The sequence below is a fragment of the Laccaria bicolor genome, genomic scaffold, assembly GCF_000143565.1.
Source record: "Laccaria bicolor S238N-H82 LACBIscaffold_75 genomic scaffold, whole genome shotgun sequence".
NCBI classification, from domain to species: domain Eukaryota; kingdom Fungi; phylum Basidiomycota; class Agaricomycetes; order Agaricales; family Hydnangiaceae; genus Laccaria; species Laccaria bicolor.
Genome location: NW_001889946.1, coordinates 166,056 through 187,621, shown reverse-complemented (window position 1 = coordinate 187,621; position 21,566 = coordinate 166,056). Strand labels below are relative to the sequence as shown.

Sequence of the window (21,566 nt, the reverse complement as noted above, 5' to 3'; positions counted from 1 at the left end):
CGACGACGATACAGGTGGCGGCAATAACGGACGACCACAACCACAGTGCACAACACGACGAAAATGACCATGACGATGGACGACGCAAAGACGATGATGACGGACAACAACATCAACGACGCTTGAGCGCTCCCTCCCGAACCTGAATGAGGATACCCTGGTGTCCCTTCATTCATGTGTAATGTTATCCATTATTTTCACCTTTCATACTTTCTTGGATATTGGCTTTAAAGCCTCTTTATTAGTGTGGTGTTATTGTAGACCCCCTTGTATTAGATAGTCGAAATGCCATTTATACCCCTAATTTAATTTGGAAGCAAGAAAATTAGTGGCCATCTACAAAGAAATTAGTAGATTCAGTACACACAAGTAGCTCTGGTAGCAAGGTGTACCAGTGCCTACCTAAGTGGAAGGAGGGTGTACCGAGGGCTATCAGGTGCAAGGGAAGAACTACCCGGGCTACTGAGATGTCACAGTAAACTACCGGAGCGACTCATGGGGGGGACTAGACTACCAGGGTATTATAAATACTAGAGCTACATTGACCTACTGACTCAAGAGATTTTCTCCTGATGAAGCCTCAATTTCTGGTAATAGACCTCATTGCTTTGCAGAACCGAACGCCGATTTTGAACGGCTAGGCGCTATGTTTCGAAAACTCGGGAGGTTGTTCCTGAAGCAATTCCGGTCAAGTAGAGCCCAAGAACGTAAAAATCGAGAAAGAACTTACCTGTAAGCCTCAATTTCTGGTAATAGACCTCATTGCTTTGCAAAACCGAACGCCGACTTTGAACGGCTAGGCGCTATGTTTCGAAAACTCGGGAGGTTGTTCCTGATGCAATTTAGGTCAAGTAGAGCCCAAGAACGTAAAAATCGAGTGAGAACTTACCTGTAAGTCTCAATTTCTGGTAATAGACCTTATTTCTCCGCAAAACCGAACGCCGACTTTGAACGGCTAGGCGCTATGTTTCGAAAACTCGGGAGGTTGTTCCTGATGCAATTTAGGTCAAGTAGAGCCCAAGAACGTAAAAATCGAGTGAGAACTTACCTGTAAGTCTCAATTTCTGGTAATAGACCTTATTTCTCCGCAAAACCGAACGCCGACTTTGAACGGCTAGGCGCTATGTTTCGAAAACTCGGGAGGTGATTCCTGGAGCAGTTCCGGTCAAGTAGAGCCTAAGAACGTAAAAATTGATCAAGAACTTACTTTGCTATCTCAATTTCTGCTTATGGGCATGGTTTCACCACAAAACCGAATGCCAAAATTGAACGGATGGGCGTTCCATTTCGTAAACTCGGGAGGCGCTCCCTGTAGTAGTCAGCATCAAGTAAAGCCCAAGATCATAAAATTTGAGCCAGAACTCACAGAGTAAATTTTGTAGGTCTTCCGGGAGGTGGGCTTACCAAACCTTGATGCTGGAAATAACTTGTGAGCTGAGTGGAACTGAAGTTCATTTATTTAAATAACGAGGCTTCTACCTGGTAATCTATTTTACAAGGTAAGGGAGAGGAGAGCTAAGTATGAGCGGCCGCAACGGAAAGGGTATGAGCACACGAGAAAACAGTCAGGGTCCAGGACAAGTGTTGGGTGGGAGGTGTGATTCCAGGACAAGTCGACTCTCCCACCCGCCAAAAAGTGTGATCCAAACTGTGATTTGGCGGGTCCGTTTTGTGACTTGTCCTGGAAAAACTGTGATTTGGCGTGGGACGTGCTGCAAAAAGTGTGATTTGGTGTGATTTGCGGGACAAGTGTTGGCGCGGGCGACCGTGATCTGGGTGTGATTCGAACTCCGAAATCACAACACTTGGCTTGAGGGGACCGTCTGACCCCCCGAAGAGTCGGCTACTAGCCTTGAGGCTGGTAGCCTGGGAACGATCACCGCATCATTCGGCAAAGCCCGTCAGCTCATCAGAGACTCCGCTCTACACAAGTCTACACAGCAACTTACGTAGATTTTTTGTCGGGACAACCTACATCTCAAAAAAAAAAGCCATGAATTTCGAAAACAGGGATACTTTCAAATTTCAAACGACTGTTGTGAAAGATACCTCAATTTTTTCTATAAATGACACGGAGTGACGGAATCAACACCACCAAACAGTTACCAAATAGAGTGTTAGAACTTAGCGCTGTATACGCTTTATGATACGCATTTTGTGGCGACGGTAACGGATTTCACGAGGAATAACTTTACATTGTTCTAATACAAATGGATAGTGAAAGGTATAAAGAAGAACTTACAAAGTCAAGCTAAGCATCAACCAATCAACAACCAATAACCACAAAACTAGCAAGTAACAAGTCCAGCACCCAACTTAAGCATGATGCATGATGTGTTATATGTGTCTAATGCATTCAATGACTCTTCATATATGTGGAACTGAATGTTTGCGAGCAGTGTGATAATTACAAGAGGCTCGGAAACGAGACGCGACATGATACATTAACGCGACGGACCCTTCACTACGTCACGTTCAGCTATGGCCGCACGTGAGGGCATCAGCGGCGTTTTCCGAGGGAGCGTCCAGGCTTGTAGCACTGAGGCTCGTGGCCAGGTCAGCGGGCGGTCCGACATTCTGGGCTTGAGACCCGGCTGATTTCGGAGGGTGACGTAATGTGACGTTCAACATTCCCTCCAATACCTCTCTGGCTGTTCTGATTGCTACCAAGTTTCCTCCGTGGTTATATATGAGCATCGAAAGCTTGACATTGGAGCAGAACGCAGGGATAGCGGAACGACAGGGTCATCCAATTTCACTGGCAAGAAGAGCTCTTTCGGTAGTCCGCCTCATCTACTCACGCATATGCTTTCACAGGTGACGATTGGGCTTGAGCTTGAAATTTGACATGCACGCCGCTTCACCCCGAGGAGGTCAGTGCCGACGACGACCATCGCATGAAGTTATGTTTCGACTGATATAACTTACCATCAGACATCCTACAAATATCCCGGGGGTGGAAAGGCTGAGGAAACAACAGTTGAACTTGAACGAATCCGGGGGATCCTATCTTTGAAAAGTTTCTGTTTGACGCCGATCTGAGGACGTCAAGTTTAATTTGTGACACTTGATGCGCCCCAGGATGCAATTAGATTCACCAATCGATCGAACTCGAAAGCGGCAGGACGAAGATGCTCCGTCACGACGTCTGGGTCCTTTAATTCCAGTCTCGCCGGACCCTAAGCAGCGTAACCGTACAAGTATCGAGATAAAGACCGACCCCACTAATTGCAACTGCGCAGGCGGGATGCAACAAAAATTTCCCAACACGCAACTCAAAAATGGTAGTCGCGGAGCGAGGGCGCTCCTTCAGAAAAGAACGCATAGCTGAGTTAGTCCTCCCGCTTAAAATACCCTGAGCAGAGTTACTGAGTACCTACAAGATACAGTATACCGTTTCCAAGCGAAGTCCCTCAAACTGCACACGCGGGATGCGTCAGGAAATTTCCTGTGGTGAGAAAATCAAAAGGCGGTAGGGGGAGGGCGCTCCGTCAAGGAACACACATTTTGTTGGGTCCTTATTCTGAGTGCTGCCGCGGTCATGCCACGCGTCAGCAGGTTTCCTTCTCGTATACAAGGTTTTGCGGCCTGCCGTTTTCATTCCCAAGCTACTTCGAAATGCGAAGGCGGCCCCACGCGGGGAAGGGAACACATGATTGGACCGAGAAACAATGCTTCAGGTCATACTTGGTATGTTACGGTGAGCCTACACAACTTCTTTATCATTCGTTATAGACTGATGCCAAGATCTCGAAATATCCACCAGAGGAGCAACGTCTGACTCGGACCGAAAAGCAATAATTCAGATCATAGGGTGCTGTGACAAGGCCTAGAATAAGTAAGCTCAACAACCTGCCTACTCCATTCACTCTTCCTAAAACGTCCCCCTTTGTGAATTCCAGAATTCCTTGATCGCAGGGAGAAAAGTCACCTGTCTGTACTGAGGTATCTCTTTGACAGGTTTGTTATCTCCAGCGTCCACTAGGCCCTATCCTACCAGTCACTCGTTAGTTTAGATCTCATTTTCAGCGATCCAGTGGATTTACTGTGGCCTACTCTCCTGACTAACTTTCAGGATCGTTATCGTCATGAGACTTTGCAAGAGACAACGTGTGTTCACTCAACTTATTGGAAACAAGACTCAGACATGCAGTACCGCAAGTAGGCGCAGAAACGCCGCCCATGTCAAATCCCCGTCTAGTTGCTGTCATCCTCATTTTTCACAGACGCCGGTTCTTACAGCGTTCCTTGAAACGGCCGCTCGTCAAGCAAGGTTCAGGGGTGGATGGATGAAGTTGAATTAAACGGGATAGCACAAAAGGTGTTACTCAAGGCTTGTTTTTCTTCCGATCGCCCTCCATGATCTTTCTCAACGAATCAAAGGAAGATTTTTTTCGTTCTCTCTGGCTCCAGAAATAAGGATCTCCTTCGCTCCGCTGCTGCATCAATTTCTTCGTTTCTTGTTCGTTTCGCTGTTCAAGTTCCGCATCTCAGAGTTACGAATCCAAGTCATGTATTCGATCAAAAGTCGAGGATAGTACAAGTTCCGCATCTCAGAGTTATGAACTAAAATCATGTATCTGGTCACAATGTATGTTTTTTTCGGTTTTGTGGTTTCCTTGAGAATCCTGAAGCTCTTCCCCTCCTCAATGATCATAATAGAATGCAGAACCATTTCTTCCTTCGCGAATGCAGATCCGTGGAGCGCGTAGAATACTTGGACTTGACTGGGTGTTTCTTGAGCTCTTCTTATTCTTGGTTCTGATACTCAAACGTCTTCAGTGAGCAACGCACCCAGACGCCTTTCGACGTCTTCGATATTGGGTCGATGCATTGGGTCGATCGACCAGCAAGCCTGAAGCAATTGCCACAGGCCATCCGTGATGCCTCTAGGTTGAGGCAAGCGCAAGTGGCCATTGCGAGCGACCGCGACAACGATGTTATAGAGCCGCATGCCGTCGAATGGCGTCTGGCCAGACATGACCTTTTCGAACAGGTCATTGAACTGTTTGTGACTTAAATGCTGTTTCTCTCACCTCATACGTTGAACTCGCAAAGCTGTACACGTCGTTGGCTGCATTTCGTGGTGGCACATCATCGGAGCAGCACACCTCCCTAGGCGACTTGTATCGCGTCGTGGGTGCAGCTGGTATACGACCACATGGTACACAGATGAAGTCAACAAATGCAGCATGAATCCCAACGTCTGTCAGCATAGCATGACCATCGTCTCCAATCAAAATATTCGTCTGAAAGTGAGAAGCATTTTTTGTAATTGTTTTTTACGTTCTAGGTTTGGGACTTACTGGGCAGACATTTCCGTGGACGATACCCTGCGAATGAAGGTAGCCGAGAGCACTGGAAACCTCAGCAACCTGATGACCGGTATGAATACTTGTTTCACCAGAATTAATCGGCAGCTTACGAGTCTCAGCTTCACAGTAGATAGTTGAAGGCGTTTTGCGAGGTATTCCAGGATATTCCCTTCGTTAAACAATGGCCTGACGACGAATCCTATAGCGTCGTCAAAGTCTCTTCGGGCGGGCAAGCCATCAGTTCCATTGATGATCTCGTCTTGAGCAATATGGCGGTGCTGTAGCGCGGGTCGGTTTGCCAAATAATCAAACATCTGGAGAGGTACTTTGAGTCGAATCTTGCTCGTATCGCACTTATGTGATCGTTTAGCCTACCTCACGAAGTTTCACGCTAGACCCATTCGGTTGGCGCACAACGAATTTCTTGTAAGTCAATCCGGACTATCATAGAGCGATCAGCACCGTGTGCTTGCTGCAAGATGCAAGCAACTTACGTGTTGCAAAATGCGGGTGACAATGAGTAACCCGTCAGAAGCGTTTGAGGCAACCTTGCTTGTGCCTCTCAAACGATGTCTAGTCAGAGATGCGTCGTAGGCGATACCCTTCATCACTTCTGAGAGTGGGGGTGGGTTCATCCTACAGGAAGCGGTTGTCAGGTCAACGACTACTAGGGGTGAATTAAGGCGCTAACTTGTCCAAACCAGGTCATAAGGGGGGGAAACGAAAAAGGGCTGAATTCACATAGACGCGTTGAGGTCTGGCCTTTTAATACTGGGCTTGTCGGCCGATCCAGGTATCATGACCAAGCAACTCTCCGGTCTTTTTACCTCCGCGTCTCGCAACGTTTTCGGGGCTATTTCACCCCGTGACGACTTCGCTTGTGACAAACCGCCACCTTCTCTCGCACTGGCCCTTGACTAGGACTAGTGACCGCTAAACATGATCTGCGCCCCATAAATCCAGATTGAATTGTGCACACCGGCGTGACTCATTCAAGTCATAGTTCTCCGACACTCTGGCCCTCCCCAGTATCATTCTTCAAAATCATACGGCTCCTCGGATGACGCCTTGGTCTCTTGAACAAAGGTTTCTAGGCCTCCCGCCAGAAAGATGCGATACTGCCTGTTTACTTGGAACCTCAAGGCTTGCACTGAACAAGTCGCAGTGGCCGGCCTAACAAGACTCTGGGTCAACAAAAGACATTGTACAGCGTTATCCGTAAAATTGGGCGGTGCTACCATTGAACAAAACGCCGCGTCCATGTCTACAGCGTCTTCAAGTACCTGCACCGAGATACTCATGTAACTTGAATGTTTACATTTCCATGTGCCCGCTTGGAGCGCATTCTGCCATTTTGTAGGCGTGACAATGTAAACTTATAATTAGAACGTTTGCTATGCACCAAGCTTTCACTACGTCTCTGGCATCCAATTCATGATCAAGGCCAATTATTACGATGAGACCAGATAATATTTCCTCAACAGACTCGTGTTTTTGCAGCATCGAGACATAACGATCTACATACTATATGGTCTAACGTTCCCGCCAGGAACCGGGGATAAAGACGGAAATGAAAACTAATGTTGTTGAGTAATTCCCGAAACAAGGATCGCCGTGGGAAGTAAATTGTTGCATCAAACACTGTTTGCTCTTTCCCCCCCTCTTTTCTCGTTTGCCTGATATTCAGTTCTGCCAACCACGTGTTTCACAGCACCCTGATTTCGTGTCATTGATGTCGTGCTTGTGAGCTCTCTCTCCCGATACAAGCCGTATCCTGCATCCGGCGCAAGCGGGCTTGGTGCGTAGAACATAATGGATCTTCCCTCCAAAAGGATTTGTGTGCGGACTGGGTGTCATCGTGGGGGACAGTGGTTAAACCTCTTCAGCGAGAAGCGTTTCGAGTTGCCCTACAGCGTCTTGCATGGTGGGTCGATCTCCCGGGTCGATCGCCCAACATGCGCGGAGTAGTTGCCACAATCCGACGTTGATCTCCTTGGGCTGAGCCAGAGAAAGGTGGCCACGACGGGTGATCTCGACGACACAGGTATAGGGCCGCATGTTGGCAAACGGCTTCAGGCCAGACATGATCTCATACGTTGAACTCGCAAGGCTGTAAACATCCTTGTCCGTAGTTCGCGCCACCACTTCTTCAGCAGATTCTTTGAGCTCCTCGGGGGGTTTGTAGGGTGCCGACGGCGGGATCGGTACTCGCCCGGATGGCGCGAAGATATAGTCGACAATGGCACTATATATACCAGTGTCTGTTAAGACGGCTTGGTTGTTGTCCGTAATTAAGATGTTGGTCTGCATATTTCAGTAAAAATCGCTTGCAGATTACGATTGTGACATACCGGGCAAACGTTTCCATGCACAACGTCAAGCGAGTGTAGATAGTGCAGGGCGCTGGCAACTTGAGCCACCTTTACGCCCATTGTGAATACTTTTGGAATCTCCAAAAAAGCGTATCACTTACGAGACTCAGTTTCTCGGAATCCCGTTTAGGGCACGCGCTGAGGAATTCCAGGATATTCCCCGCCGGACATGACGCTCTCACTATGAAGCCGATAGCGTCGTGAAAGCCTGGTCTGGCAGGAGGGCCATCGCTTCCGTTGATGATCTCCTCCAATGCAATATGCGGATGTCTGATCGTGGGTCGCGAGGCAAGGTAGTCAAACATCTGTGAGTTGTACTCAGCTTGAATAAGGTCCTCTCGATCACACTGTAGACACACCTCAAGGAGTCTCACGCTTGTCATATCTGGTCGTCTGACCACAAGCTTCTTGAATGTTGACCCCGACTGGTGGAAGACATGAGAGTAGTACTCGGCATGCAAGAGTAGATCATACGTGTTGCATGACCCGAATGGTCAAGAGATATTCCTCAGAGGAGCTCGCGGTAGAAGACAACCTCATCGTACCAAGGCGATGACGACAGAGTGAGATATCGGACAAGGTCTCCATCTTCGATGATTCTTCAAGTTAGTAGAATTGAACCGTCTGTGGAAGAAGGGCGAACAATGAGAGCAAGACTTAAAGAAGGGGCGTTGGCGTGAGATTAAAGAGAAGGGTGCCCTTACAGTACTGGTAGGGCAAGAACTTGAGGGCTTGCTCGTAGTTGGGAAGAAAGGGTATGTTGCTTCGCACGGACGACCTTGGCCGCCTTAAATATTTATCATCTGGGACACGTGTGTTTAGATATGATATGCAAACCTTATCCTGAATGGTTCTTGTCAACGCGTACGATCGTCCTTTTCTGAACTAGTTTCCTTCGCGGAAAAATAGATCTGCGTAGAGTTCGGAAATCTTAACGTCGACAAGATTCTTTGACACGAACTCACAGGATTCTGGTTTGGTTCGGGGTTTGCCAACCAGTTTCTTCCTTCTCCCCTCATTTCCTAAATGGGCATTACGATCGATAACCTATCGCGGGTTATATGAGAATAAAGACGCCCACGGCTGCGAAAAGCGAGTCATAGTGAGTCTGAAACGACGTCATCCCCTCGTTTAGAAAATGCCTTAACAGGTGCCTGACTTTTGAGTGTCATCAATCATCCTCTTTGGGCGGCGTGCATCAACGAAATATATCGTCTCTAGCCTATCCTTTGAGGAACGAGCTCGAGGATGACCTGAATGCTCAAGCAGTACCGAAAGGAAACACACCGGTACTAATTCTGATCACTTCCAGAGCCGCAGCAAGCTGGCATGCCAGGCTACTAGGCTGAAAGGCAGGTGCACCAAACCTGCGGGTGCGGGGAGGTAAACCCGGGCACAGGAAACGGGGTTCAGCGCAAATGCCGAACGTCAACGAAGCTCTCCAATGTCTTCATTCCATGCCTATGGCGGAAATAAGCGTATCACCCACTATTCCTATTCTTGGCTAGCACGTACCTGCGGCATTTCCTGGATGAATCGACGCATAATATCTTTGCATTCTTCGTTATCCAGAACAACTACTTCGACGCCGCGACTGCGCAGAAGCTCTTCCTCTCCTAGAAACGTCTCGTTTTCTCCGATGACCACGCGGGGGATCTTGTACAGCAAGATCGCTCCAGAACACATACTGCAGGGGCTAAATATTCTAATGAATGAGGATGGCGTCTTATCATGCCTTCGGGTACCTTAAAGTTGTATACTGTTTAAACAAAAAAGTAAGCGATCGTTTCGGGAGCTCCTCAAGAGAAAGATATGTATCTTACGATCGTGGATTTCCTGTATACTTCTGGAGAGAGCCTCCCAGCATTCTCCAAAGCTGATATCAAAGTTGGAGACGATTTTTGTATCCGCTCGTTATGGCCTGATCCTAGGAGTGTGAAGGTACCTTCCGCATCCGACTCGTTTGGAAGGAGAAGGACTGAGCCAATTGGGATCCCTCCTTGCTTGTGCCCCATTTGCGCTTCGGAAATTGCCAAGATCATTCCCTGAGCGTCCATGATTTTTTGTCTTCTATCCATTTCAGATGATCTAGTAGCTGCGCAGTGCTGGTTCCAGTACCTGTTCAAAAACACCCGACCTAAAAAAAAATTGTCAAGAAGCGTACTTTAAAAGTGTATGAGGATATAAGGAGTGCAAGCCAAGGGCAAGTGATTGATACAGGGCAAAAAAAAGTTTATTTTTACCCAGGCTTAGCTAAGAAAATATTTTCCATTATTACTATCTTCCTCCGCCTTGCTCTGTATGTCAGGATTGCTCTGGCAGCCGCTGAGGACGACTTCTGAAATATGTCGTAAAGGACAGCCATGTCTATGGCTTCATACTAGCAACATCTTGTCCAAAGACCAGCCAAAACGGAGTAAGTTACCGCGTTTTTTGTACTTTTTTTTCGCTCAATTTGACGTGCTGTAGGTGCTTCTAGACGAAAGCTGGCCTCAGATTTAAAGCCTAGCTCTGGAAATGGTCGCTTGGAGGTAGCAGCAAAGCAATATACACACCAGGATACGAAGCCGAGCTCTAGAAATAGTCGTTCAAGCGATGCACCCAGAAAACCCCGCCTGAATCAGAAGCCGAGTTCTGGGGATGGTCGGTCAGAGGCTGCACCCCCCAGGAGCTCCTTTCGCCCACCTTCCTTTCCTAAACCCGCCATTGAGCGCGATCCGGTGCCGCACACCAACAGCCAACCTTGGGAGCCTCCAGTCGATAGGAACCCTTCGTTTAGGAGACGGTCTGCGTACAGGAGTGAGCAGGATTGGAAGCGTAGGACTGGTAGCTGGAGTCTCCAGCAAGACTCTACAGGAGGGCAGAGCGACGCGCAAGCACAGCGGTATCCGTCACGAGGGAACTCAAGGCGAGAGTCTGAGAACTACGTTGACCGGTCTAGGTCACCCTACGAAAGCTCACAACCTAGGAACGAGCAGGATTGGAAGCGTCGGACTGGTCGCTGGAGTCTCCGGCAAGACTCTCCAGGAGGGCAGACCGGCGCGCAAGACCGGCGTTATCCGTCACGAGGGGACTCACGGCGGGAGTCTGAGAACTACGATGACCGGTCTAGGTCATCCTACGAAAGCTCACAACTAGAGCCAAGGCGTAGCGGTAGGCCTACGGCGCCACGTCGAGTGTTCTCTGAAGAGGAAGAGGCAGAGAGACCTTCAGAGTTCTACGATCCACCACAGCCCGTTTCCCTTGCTCCCACAGCGGGCAACGACGCTTCTTCAAAACTCACCACAGACTCCCCAGCTCCCACAGAGTTCGCCTCACCTCCCATCCTCCCCGGGCTCTTATCTTCCCTGAAGGAGGTGCTCGGGCCCAATGCGAAGCCCACGCCCATCCAATCGCTCAGTCTCAAGTGGTTGCTCAACCAGAGCCCAGGATGGAAACAATTCCTCCTCGCCTCCGAAACAGGCTCCGGAAAATCCATCGCGTACCTTGTCCCTCTCTTACAAAACCTAAAGCAAGCCGAGCTCGATACAGCGGCAGCGGAAGTACCCCACGTGCAACAAGCCCGGGCCTATAACCCACGGGCGTTAATCTTGGCTCCTACACACGAGCTCTCGCGCCAGCTGTCAGGGTTCGCTAAATCCCTGCTACACAACGTCAAACTCCGCGTAATGTGTGCGTCCAAAGCGAATGTCAAGAGCACGAAAGAGCGAGATGAGACTGCGAGTAAGATGGCGGCGCAGTTTGATATGATGGTTGGGGAGGGTGAGTTTGAGGTCAGGAAGGACAAGTTCCCTGTGGATGTGGTGGTGGGGACGCCGATGAAGTTGATGGAGATGGTTCGTGGTCGGGGCTGGGATCGGAAGGAGGGCGAGGAGGAAGAGAATGAGGAGGAAGGAGGAAGGACGCCGAGGAGGGGGAGAGATAAGATGGTTGGGTTTGGCAAGTGGAGGAGTAAACCTGAGATGGGTCTGGCGAATGTGGAGTGGGTTATCGTTGATGAAGCTGATGTTCTCTTCGGTGTGTATGATTATTCTTTCTGTTTTATCTATACTGATTCTTTGTCAGATCCCGATTTCCAAGAAACGACCAGAACACTCCTGTCGGACATCAGTCTTGCTCGTGGGCATCCTGTCCCCGTCACACCTGCCCTACCAACTACGCCTATTTCCTACCCATTCAATCTCCTCCTAACAAGCGCTACCATCCCCACCGCCCTCGCGTCGTACCTCGAAAATTGCCATCCATCGCTTATCAGACTCGCCTCGCCACGGCTGCACCACCTTCCCCAAACCTTGCGGCCTGAATATGTTTCCTGGACCGGGGGGAACAAATTTGCAGACATTGAGCGGCGGATACGCAGAGTCTGGGCTGAGGACTCGTCGACGTTCCATCGACAAGCCGGGCAGCTGTCCAAGGTGCTCGTGTTTTGCAACAAGAGCACTAAAGTCGTGGAGTTGAGCTCGCACCTCAACGAACGGGAGATCAAGAATGTAGCTTTGACGAGTAATAGCGAAACGAGGAAGAGAGGGTCGAACCACCACCTTGACGGGTTCTTACGGCCACTGCAAACGAAATCTGCAACTTCACAACAGTCGTTTACTCCGTTGAATGATCCTAAAACGACACCACTTGTGTTGATCACTACCTCGCTTCTCTCCAGAGGTCTGGACTTTGACCCGTCGATTAAGCATGTGTTCATCGTTGATGAGCCGCGGAATATGATTGACTTTTTGCATCGGGCTGGTAGGTCGGGTCGGGCGGGTGAGCATGGGAAGGTGGTGGTGTTTGGGAAGATGAAGGGGCGGGGTAGCGCGAAAGGGAAAGATGTTAGAAATCGTGTGAGGGATTTGCTGTGATACTTAGACGGGGAGGCTGGATATATACTTACTTCACCGCTCACTTACAAGTTACTATATGAATTATACTACTTAGTCCTTGGATTTTAGTCATTACAAGGTGCCAAAATATTGAACGTGGCTATGAAGACTGTTGACGGTTATTATGATGCAAGCTCACGACTTCAACTTGACTTCAACGAAACTCTAACGAAATAGCCTGTGGCCGGCTGGCCGTTCGTTTATATGGCTTTCTTGTGCTTCACTACAAAGGGCCTGCCGCGAGAGAATCAACATCCTGGTCTACAAGCCAAGCCAATCTTCCGCCTCGCGAGTCGCAGATCGCGACCATCATGTTACCGGACTACAATCACGAGCTTTCCTTCTTCCCGACCGCCTCTAATTTCGATTGAGCCAACGTGTATGAGAAGCAACCAGGTTACCAGAACGCTAACATTTCGCTAGACTTAGACTACAACTCGCCTGCTCATCCGCATGGTTTTCTCGTAGCGGACGCCGCAACAATCACATTTGGACCCTTTGGTGGCTACCTGTAGCAACGTGCTCAACGGATAAGACACCCATGATACCATTGCGAACGCGCACGCACACTTTCCTTACCTTCTCCCTTCATACAATACGTCTTCGTCGTCCGTTCATTTATAGGCCCTAGTTGGCCATTTCACTTTCTTTACTCCTCCCAGAATGCGCTCGACCGCTTTCGTTCTGGCTGCGGCCATCTCCGTCGTGACGGCCGCAAATGACTGGAGTCAACCTTGCCATGCCGGTGTTTGCTCGTATGGTGAGTTAATTTTAGCGTCTGGCTACAAGTTATATTTAACTGCTGTATCATGGTAGATCTACCTGCTACCGGAGGGAAAGCTTCGGGTACACTAAAAATCGTGCGTCGAACCTCTTATCTATTCTCGCTTGAAATTTACAATGACAATCAGTGGGGTTCCAAGAATGCCATCTCCGATATCACACCTGCCGCCGGTTGGGAGATTCTAGGTTGCTCTCCCAACGTTCTCGCCCAGGAAATCCGACTGGTTTGCAATAACAAGAACGGTGACTGTTCCCACCTATACCAGATCGGCGCGGAAGGAAAGATTGTCCGCTTGCCCGAGAACGTACGTTGCCTCATTATTATCGTAGGGTCCTATAATCATGGGGTCATTATAGTGCAGCAAAAGCGCCTTTGCGCGGGTCGCCCGCGCGTGGGTCCACAATGACCAATCCATTCCTGCTGATATCGCGTCGCGCATTGCCACAACTAATGGAACTAAACATGAAGTCAAGGCTCTGTATATCGATACAAATTTCCCTTTGGCGAACTGGGCCAAGTACATCCAAACTTTTGACGTCAGTTGTCTAGCCCGTTGCTGATTTATCTCGCCAGATATGGGCCTGTTAACTTTGCCATAAGAGCCGCAAACATTCCTGGGGCAAGCGGGGATTTGGTCACTACGCCTCCGGTTTCCCAACGTCGCAGCCGTATCAACGATCGTGGTTTCTTCGATTTTATTGGAAATTCTCTTGATGGTGAGTCTAAGTTCTCTGATATCGCAAAACCTTTGTTCTGATGGACGCGTTGTATTTCCAAAGCTATTGCCTCTCTCAGCGCGGAAACCTTGAACAAGACCCTTACCCCCTTTGACATTGACCAAAAGCTTAATCTATTCAAGCAATCCCTCTCATGTCCGCCAGTTGAAGCCCAAGTTTCGATTGATATGGAGGCCAAGGCGCATGTTGATGTCACTATTGGCGTTGCTGCTTCCGGAACAATTACACCTCCTACTGTTAGCGAGCTAGCTTTCATCACTAGTGAGTCCTTATTTCTCCTCGCCCGCAGAATGGTACTGATTGTTTAAATTTTCCAGGCATGACCGCTGATCTCGACGGTATCATCAGTATGAAGGGCGGTGCAACGGGGGCTGTTGATTCTGGCAAGATCAAATTGTATGAGGTGGGTATTCCAGGTCTCGACTTCCCCGGGTAATCGTCTCTCCTCATGTCGCTTTCCACTTGAACTCTAATATATTGGAACTACAGGGTATTGACCCTTGGCCCCTCTTTCCGAATCGATGCCCAAGCAAAGGCCACACTCGCCACTGGCGTCGACATAAGCGTCGGCATTCATTATCATGTCGATAAAGTGCAACTGGTGTTTCCGCCCAACAAAATGGCTGCCTCTGGTGGAACCTTCCAAGTCGGTGATACTCGTACGTTTCGATGGTCGCCCGCCTTCGACGTTTCTTGATCATAATCCATCAGCCCTCACAGTCTCTGTGAGCCCATCCGCAAAGGCCACGGGCACAGTGGAAGCGCATCTCATTCCGAGCCTGAATCTCGGCATCACCGCGCTGAATGGTGCGGCTGAAGCGAAAGTCTCCCTCGAGCTTGACGCTTCTTCTTCCATGAAGCTCGACCTCGGCGCGACCTCTAAAACTATTCTTTCTCTCAATCCGCCAGGTGTGTTTTCCTAAGTCAACCTTGCAGTGGTGAATACAAGGTGAATACCAACTCTAATATTATTCCATAGCGCCTTCTTCCGCCACATCAGTTCCAGCGCCGATCCCCTCTACTGTAGCCGCCTTTAACGGCTGCTTTGGAATTGGCGCCGGCTTCAACGTCAACGCAGGCGCTTCTGCTGCTTTCTTCGGCATATTCAACCCTAACGTGAAGTTGCCACTTCTCTCCAAAAACTTTGAGGTCTTCAAGGCAAGTTTTAGTTTGGTTAAGGTATCCACAATGACGTTTTATAAACCATACGTTCTTAGAAATGTTTTGGTACATCAACGGGGAAAAGGAGCGACACCGACGTTTGGAATTACATGTCCGTTGATCCTGCCAGCACATTGAAGGATCGTGCTCTTGCGTTAACTTGCCCTGTGTTGGGTACGCTCCCCTTGCTGCCTATTGCAGATCAAACCATCCCGGCGATTGGGTGAGTTCTGAGTTATTATCGTCAATTTCACCCAGATATATTGACAATGTGTTTTCTCCAGCCTTAAAACACTATAAGTGAATTCGGGTCTTTTTTTTTAGCACTTGCAACGTATTAGGTGGCTTAGGTCTCTGTACTTAGATAGATTCTCTTCCAAGTTTCTCCTTCCGACATCTTCGGAATATTGAGTTTGGTACCTGCATCGCCACTTGATTGGATATTTTTGATCTTGTTTCCGATGGTTTTCCGAAAACCTGGCCTTGTTGTCCTGTTCAGAATGTTCCGTATTCCGAGAGTCCGAACTGCCGCCGATCCGCCAGTCCGCCTGTCCAGAGTTCGCACGACACCTACCTCTGCCAAACGCGGTCACGGCCCTCTTCAACACCTGCCCGCTCGACGCTGTTGAGCAACTGTATCAACCACAGACGGTTACGACGTTTAGTTCAGGTGTCGGCTCAGTCATTGCTTACGATGGCGCTGACGTCTCTTCGCCTATTTTGGCCAGCCTATCGCAACTTCGGTGCTAAGTACGATGCCCACTGTAGCACAGGAAGGCCATAGGTGAATGTCCTGTTGACATATAACAGGTGCTGATGTGTCCCTCAGCGTCCAAGGAGTCCAAGTGGGTAATACAGCCCAAGCCTAAAGCTCCCACCACATTGAGGCTGGATGTGGCCTCCCCTCACGGCTCCTCCCATTGACAAACGGCCTCCTCCCATCGATAAATGGCCCCCCTCTCCCTCCCTCCCTCGACAAGTGGTGAACGGCCTCCTCCCTCGAAGAATGCCCCCCTCCCCCTCCTTCGACAAATGGCGGATGGCCTCCCTTGACGAACGGCACCCTCGATAAAAGGCGAATGGGCGAACAGCCTCCCCTTTCGATGAACGGCCCCCCTTCCCCTCTCGACAAATGCCGAACGGCCTCATCTTTCAACGAACGGTCCCCTCTCTCTCTCGACAAATGGTGAACGGCCCCCTTTCGACGAACTCAATGAACAGCCCTTTCCCTCCCTCAAAAACGGCCCCTGCCATCGACAAATGGCAAAAGTTCTCATTTCTCGACGAACAGCCTCCTCCCTTGACAAACGGCCCTCTTTCTCGACAAACGGCCTCCCCCCCCTGAATGGGCTCCCTGTCTTTCTATTTTGTTGCTGTCCAGTGTGTTAGGTGGACTGGCTCACGTAAATACTACTGTCCTGGTTGTGCATAAGACAGGTGTACTGTAGATATTATGAATTTGAGCTAGTTATAGCCACCTTCGCAGCTAGCTACCCTGCAGTTGCGTCGTGCTCAGCCCAATTTCGTTTGTGAAATACTCATATGTTATGTGCACGTGATGATGCACAGGCGGATCGGCGGATCGGCGGATCGGCGGATCGGCGGCAGTTCGGACTCTCGAAATACGGAACGTCCTCGTCCTGTTTCTCTCCTCCGAGTCTCCTCATTCTGTTCTACAATCACACCAGAGGGCTTCTAGTACGAACGGAACAGGTGAATACCCATCCTACCCCATCGGGGTGCACCGCTTACGGAGACTGAGTACACCGCTCCTACCGGCATTCACCCGTTTGTCACTGTGTCGAGCGGCTGACAGGGCCTGGACCGCCTGACACAGGATGCGGTTCCCCCTCTCCCCCTTCCTCGAGGCACTTTCTTACGCAGTTCTTACGACTAGAAATCCACGATGGATCCACCTCCCAAGCTCACCGATTTGCCAACCGAGCTTCTAAGCCTCATTTTCGAATATCTCGACAGCGACTCGCTCTTCTGCCTAAGCATGACATGCAGGGTCCTCCACTACGCGGCTCTAGCTGCTTTCTTTGAGGGAGACGACCAGAAAGGGCTGGCGAATGGTTGGGTGTTTCTCCACAGGGCACCGACCGCAAGGAAGACTTTGCAGGCCTTACGAATGGCGCTGTTCGTCGAGAAGCTCAACCAAATTCACTATTTCCTCAATCCTGGGTTGGACAACTTGTTGGGCGAAGTTCGTGAGCTTCGTAGGTTGGTGGCACGACTGCTCTCTGTCGACGAAGTGAGGTTACACTTCTTAACGTTTGACTACTGGTTGGAGGACAACCCCCCACTTACCAGCGAGGAGAGGCCTACGTTAGATGTGGACATATGGAGGAAAGAGTTTGGCAGCATGCTGGACCAATTTCTGGTGAAGGGGTGCAAGGAGTTGCACATCACAGGTGGTTCCCGAATCAGGACGATATACACATACCCACGAGAAACGATGAAGCCAGTCATACCGCCTACCGACGTCGAGCAACTGCGTTCTAAGCTTGCTAGCTCTTTCCAACTATTGAAAGCAAGGGAAGCAAAGCTGGCTTCCCGAACTTTCTTTGGGGCGTTGAGGCGCAAGTTCACTTCCGTATTCTCCAATGCAGTGCCTGCGAAGACGCCTCTGCAGGCTACAATACCACTGGAAGAATCCGCGAAGCCGCCTCCCCCCGTCACCGGTGTCCCCCAACCGATATCGAGCGACCCAGGTGTCAAGTCTTCTCTCCATAAATTCTACGTGCACTGCGAAATGCTGCTACAACCCCCGTTCCTAGAGTGGACTCTGTCCACGCTCCAGCTCAACGGAGAATGCATCACCACCCTCTCCTTCAAAGGCATCGACATTCCATGGGAGACTTGGTCCGATTTCTTCGCAGCCCTCACCTTCCCCTCCTTATCCGAGTTCGAAATCACATCCCGCCGCTTTAAGCGACCACAAGGGCCCGACTTTTCTTGTATCGAATCCTTCCTTGTCCGCCATCCCTCAATCACCGTTCTCCACCTTGACGGCCTCCTCACCCTGTCCACCTTCCCGCCTGCACAAGAAAGCATCCTTCCGAACGTGGTCAAGCTCACCGCACATCCTGCATACATCAGCTGGCTTCTCAGCCCACCCAATTCATTGCCTTCCTTAGGCTCTATAACAATTTCCTCAGAATATTCTCTTAGACCGTACTTCGACTATGCCCATTTCAACGATGCACTCGTCTCAATAGCTCGGAACGCCGGGCAAGTTGAGCTTGGTATCCAGTTCAGGTCCGAGAAGGGGATGGATGCTTGGTTGCAGGACCACGTCGACATTGGGTGCGAAGTAAGCGCCGTCTCTCAGTTGACTAAGATCAAGAACCTGGCGATCTATTCGTCTTGGTGCGGTGATTTTTCAAAGCGTACGTTGAAGATTTTGCCAGAGTTTCTGGCACTCTTTCCTAGTCTTGAACATGTCGGGTTTATGGAGCAACCAAGGGGAAACGAGGAGGTTATGTTGGCTGGTGGTTTTGTCAAGGCGATCACGTTGAGGTGCCCCCATATTAAAAGTGTTCTGATAAATAGGCAGTGGTCTTTTCAGGGGTTGCGTGAGTGAGGGGAAAGGAGTGATTGATACTCTAGCGTATGGACAGACATTGGAAACGTGTAGGATGCTCACTAGAAAGTTGGAAGCAATCGTGCGGCGTGGAGGCTTGATCACTTGTACAGTACGTCGGAAATATAGGAAAAGTTGAGGACTCTAAAAACACTCTTGAAAACACTATCAATGTTTTCCACAATTTACTGGGCAAAAAGGCTGTCATTTTTCAGGGTCAATCAGTTCTGCATCTCAATATTGAGCCCGCAGATTCTCTGAAATTCCTTGTACGAGATGGGTATTCCAGGTCTCGACTTCCCCGTTTAGTCGTCCCTCCGATCTTACTCAAGCCTTACTGTCTGTGGGGTAGTACTAACCCTCAGGCAGCAGGCTGGCCCTTCGTTTTGAAATTTCAAATATCAGGTTGATAAAGTGCAATTGGTGTTACCACCTAACAGAAAGGCCATCGCTGGTGGAACCTTCAAAGTCGGTGATAGTCGTACTTTCGATGACCTAGGTCTTTGTACTTATATGGATTTCTCTTAAGTTTCTCCTTTGCATCTTCCGAATATTGAGTACGTAGTACTTTTGATCAGCGCAGGAAGATTTTTTTTTTTGAAAAAAAAACCATAGTTTTCTGAAAACCTGGCAAAGTTGTTGTCCAGTTTCTCTCGTCCGAGTCTCATCCCCCCGTACCTCCTGGTACCAACGTGGGCCTGGAACATGTCAATGGATGTTAGGTTCATCAATTCCATCGGAGTACGCCGCTCCCGCTTACTTGACCGGTGCTCACACTTTTCTGTCTATTTGCACCGCCTGACGCCGGTTGCAGTGCCCCCTCAACCATTTATTCTGCCTAGACCAGGCATTTTCTTACGACTCGAAATCCACGATGGATACACCTCCTAAACTCACGAAACTCTTGGATTTGCCAAACGAGCTCCTAGGCCTAATTGTCGAATATCTCGACAACGACTCGCTCTTTTTGCTGAGCATGGCGTGCAGAGCCCTGCACTACGTGGCTTTACCTGCTTTCTTTGAGCAGAACGACGTGAAAGAGCCGGCGAGTGGTTGGGTGGTTGTGTACAAGGCGCCGAGACAGACGTTGCAAGCACTACGAATGGCGCTGTTCGTTGAGAAGCTCGACCAAATCCACTATTACCTCAATCCTGAGCTGGACAGATTGTTGGGCGAAGTTCGTGAGCTTCGTGGGTTGGTGGCACGACTGCCCTCCGTCGACCAAGTGAAGTTGCACTTCTCAGTGTTTGACAGCTGGTTGGACCGCTCCCCACCCATTTACGCGGAGAGGCCTATGTTAGATGTGGACGTGTGGAGGAAGGAGTTTGGTAGTATGCTGGACCAATTTCTGGTGAAGGGATGCAAGAAGTTGCACGTCACAGGCGGTTCCCGAGTCTGGACGATATACGCACACCCACGAGAAACCATGAAACCAGTCACGCCGCTCACTAGGGACGTCGAGCAACTGCGTTCCAGGCTTGCTAGCGCTCTCCAACTATCGAAGGCAAGGGAAGAAAAGGTGGCTTCCCGAACGTTCTTAGGAGCGTTGAGGCGCAAGTTCACTTCCCTATTCTGCAATGCAGTGCCTGCGAAGACGCCTCTGCAGGCTACAACACCACTGGAAGAGCCCGCAAAGCCGCCTCCCCCCGTCACTGCCGATGTACACCAACCGGTATCGAGCGACCCGGGCATCAAGCCTTCCCTCCACGAATTCTACGTACACTGCGAAATGATGCTCCAACCCCCATTCCTAGAATGGACTCGGTCCTCTCTCCAACATCACAGAGAATGCATCACCACCCTCTCCTTCAAATGCATCGACATCCCTTCGGAGACATGGTCCGATTTCTTCGCAGCCCTCACCTTCCCCTCCTTATCCGAATTCGAAATAACATCCGACCTCATTGTGCGACCACAAGGACCCGAGTTTCCTTGTATCGAATCCTTCCTCTCCCGCCACCCCTCCATCACCCTCCTCCACCTCCACGGCCTCCTCATCCCGTGCACTCTCCCCCCTGCACAAGAGGGCATCCTTCCGAATTTGGTCAAGCTCACCGCTCATCCGGCGTACATCACCTGGCTTCTCAGCTCACCCGATTCATTGCCTTGTTTAACCTCCATCACAATTTCCTCGGAGTATTACCTGACACCGGACTTCGACTATACCCATTTCGACGATGCACTCATCTCAATAGCGCGGAACGCGGGGCAAGTCGAGCTTGGTATCCGGTTCAGCTCTGAGAAGGGGGTGGATGCGTGGTTGCAGGACCACGTCGACATCGGGCGCGAAGTCAGCGCCGTATCTCAGTTGACTGAGATCAAGAACCTCGCGATCCATTCGTTTTGGTTCGTGGAGTTTTCGGAACGTACGCTGGAGATTCTGCCAGAGTTTCTGGCGCTGTTTCCTGGACTTGAACATGTTAGGTTTGTGGAGCAGCCTGAGGTGAACGAGCAGGCTATGTTGCTCGGGGGTTTGGTCAAGGCAATCGCGTTGAGGTGCCCCCGCATCAAAACTGTACTGATAAATAGGTTGCCTCTTCAGAGTTTGGTGTGACGGTACAGAAGTCAGTTATACCCTTGTTGGCCGTGATGCGGACCGTAGTCTATGAATGGACATTGGATACCTGTACGATGCTCACTAGAAAGTTGGACGTCAATTGGATATGTATAGTACAATGTAAATACAGCTGCAGTTTTACTTCTTTCTTTGTCCCGACCCGTCCGTCCATCACCC

At 49.8% G+C, this 21,566-nt stretch overlaps 7 protein-coding genes across 7 annotated transcripts; 3 read left to right on the top strand and 4 right to left on the bottom strand.

Moving 5' to 3' along the window:
- Positions 1 to 1,227: 1,227 nt before the first annotated feature.
- LACBIDRAFT_316620 (uncharacterized protein) lies at positions 1,228 to 1,455 on the bottom strand (the record flags this gene model as incomplete). Its single annotated transcript, XM_001889908.1, has 2 exons — positions 1,228 to 1,309; positions 1,367 to 1,455. The coding sequence occupies 2 exons, from the start codon at positions 1,453 to 1,455 to the stop codon at positions 1,228 to 1,230; spliced, it is 171 nt and encodes a 56-aa protein (XP_001889943.1).
- Positions 1,456 to 4,444: 2,989 nt separating this feature from the next.
- On the bottom strand, positions 4,445 to 5,923 carry LACBIDRAFT_335081 (uncharacterized protein; the record flags this gene model as incomplete). Its single annotated transcript, XM_001889907.1, has 7 exons — positions 4,445 to 4,761; positions 4,795 to 5,005; positions 5,037 to 5,249; positions 5,307 to 5,375; positions 5,426 to 5,686; positions 5,730 to 5,756; positions 5,810 to 5,923. 7 exons carry the CDS (start codon positions 5,921 to 5,923, stop codon positions 4,445 to 4,447), a joined length of 1,212 nt encoding a protein of 403 aa, XP_001889942.1.
- A 1,264-nt stretch (positions 5,924 to 7,187) lies between these two features.
- Positions 7,188 to 7,992, bottom strand: LACBIDRAFT_316618 (uncharacterized protein; the record flags this gene model as incomplete). The annotated part of the gene is made up of 3 exons (XM_001889906.1): positions 7,188 to 7,619; positions 7,667 to 7,735; positions 7,789 to 7,992. The coding sequence occupies 3 exons, from the start codon at positions 7,990 to 7,992 to the stop codon at positions 7,188 to 7,190; spliced, it is 705 nt and encodes a 234-aa protein (XP_001889941.1).
- A 1,123-nt stretch (positions 7,993 to 9,115) lies between these two features.
- On the bottom strand, positions 9,116 to 9,744 carry LACBIDRAFT_256270 (uncharacterized protein; the record flags this gene model as incomplete). The annotated part of the gene is made up of 4 exons (XM_001889905.1): positions 9,116 to 9,148; positions 9,203 to 9,383; positions 9,433 to 9,446; positions 9,511 to 9,744. 4 exons carry the CDS (start codon positions 9,742 to 9,744, stop codon positions 9,116 to 9,118), a joined length of 462 nt encoding a protein of 153 aa, XP_001889940.1.
- A 244-nt stretch (positions 9,745 to 9,988) lies between these two features.
- On the top strand, positions 9,989 to 12,543 carry LACBIDRAFT_316616 (uncharacterized protein; the record flags this gene model as incomplete). The annotated part of the gene is made up of 3 exons (XM_001889942.1): positions 9,989 to 10,103; positions 10,157 to 11,704; positions 11,753 to 12,543. 3 exons carry the CDS (start codon positions 9,989 to 9,991, stop codon positions 12,541 to 12,543), a joined length of 2,454 nt encoding a protein of 817 aa, XP_001889977.1.
- A 684-nt stretch (positions 12,544 to 13,227) lies between these two features.
- On the top strand, positions 13,228 to 15,996 carry LACBIDRAFT_335077 (uncharacterized protein; the record flags this gene model as incomplete). The annotated part of the gene is made up of 12 exons (XM_001889941.1): positions 13,228 to 13,324; positions 13,381 to 13,424; positions 13,476 to 13,652; positions 13,705 to 13,865; positions 13,922 to 14,064; positions 14,128 to 14,346; positions 14,403 to 14,517; positions 14,575 to 14,744; positions 14,797 to 14,994; positions 15,065 to 15,264; positions 15,303 to 15,420; positions 15,746 to 15,996. The coding sequence occupies 12 exons, from the start codon at positions 13,228 to 13,230 to the stop codon at positions 15,994 to 15,996; spliced, it is 1,893 nt and encodes a 630-aa protein (XP_001889976.1).
- A 1,156-nt stretch (positions 15,997 to 17,152) lies between these two features.
- LACBIDRAFT_295992 (uncharacterized protein) lies at positions 17,153 to 21,547 on the top strand (the record flags this gene model as incomplete). Its single annotated transcript, XM_001889940.1, has 6 exons — positions 17,153 to 18,638; positions 18,818 to 18,824; positions 18,887 to 18,944; positions 19,048 to 19,101; positions 19,448 to 19,573; positions 19,647 to 21,547. 6 exons carry the CDS (start codon positions 17,153 to 17,155, stop codon positions 21,384 to 21,386), a joined length of 3,471 nt encoding a protein of 1,156 aa, XP_001889975.1. The 3' UTR covers positions 21,387 to 21,547.
- Between the last annotated feature and the right edge of the window lie 19 nt (positions 21,548 to 21,566).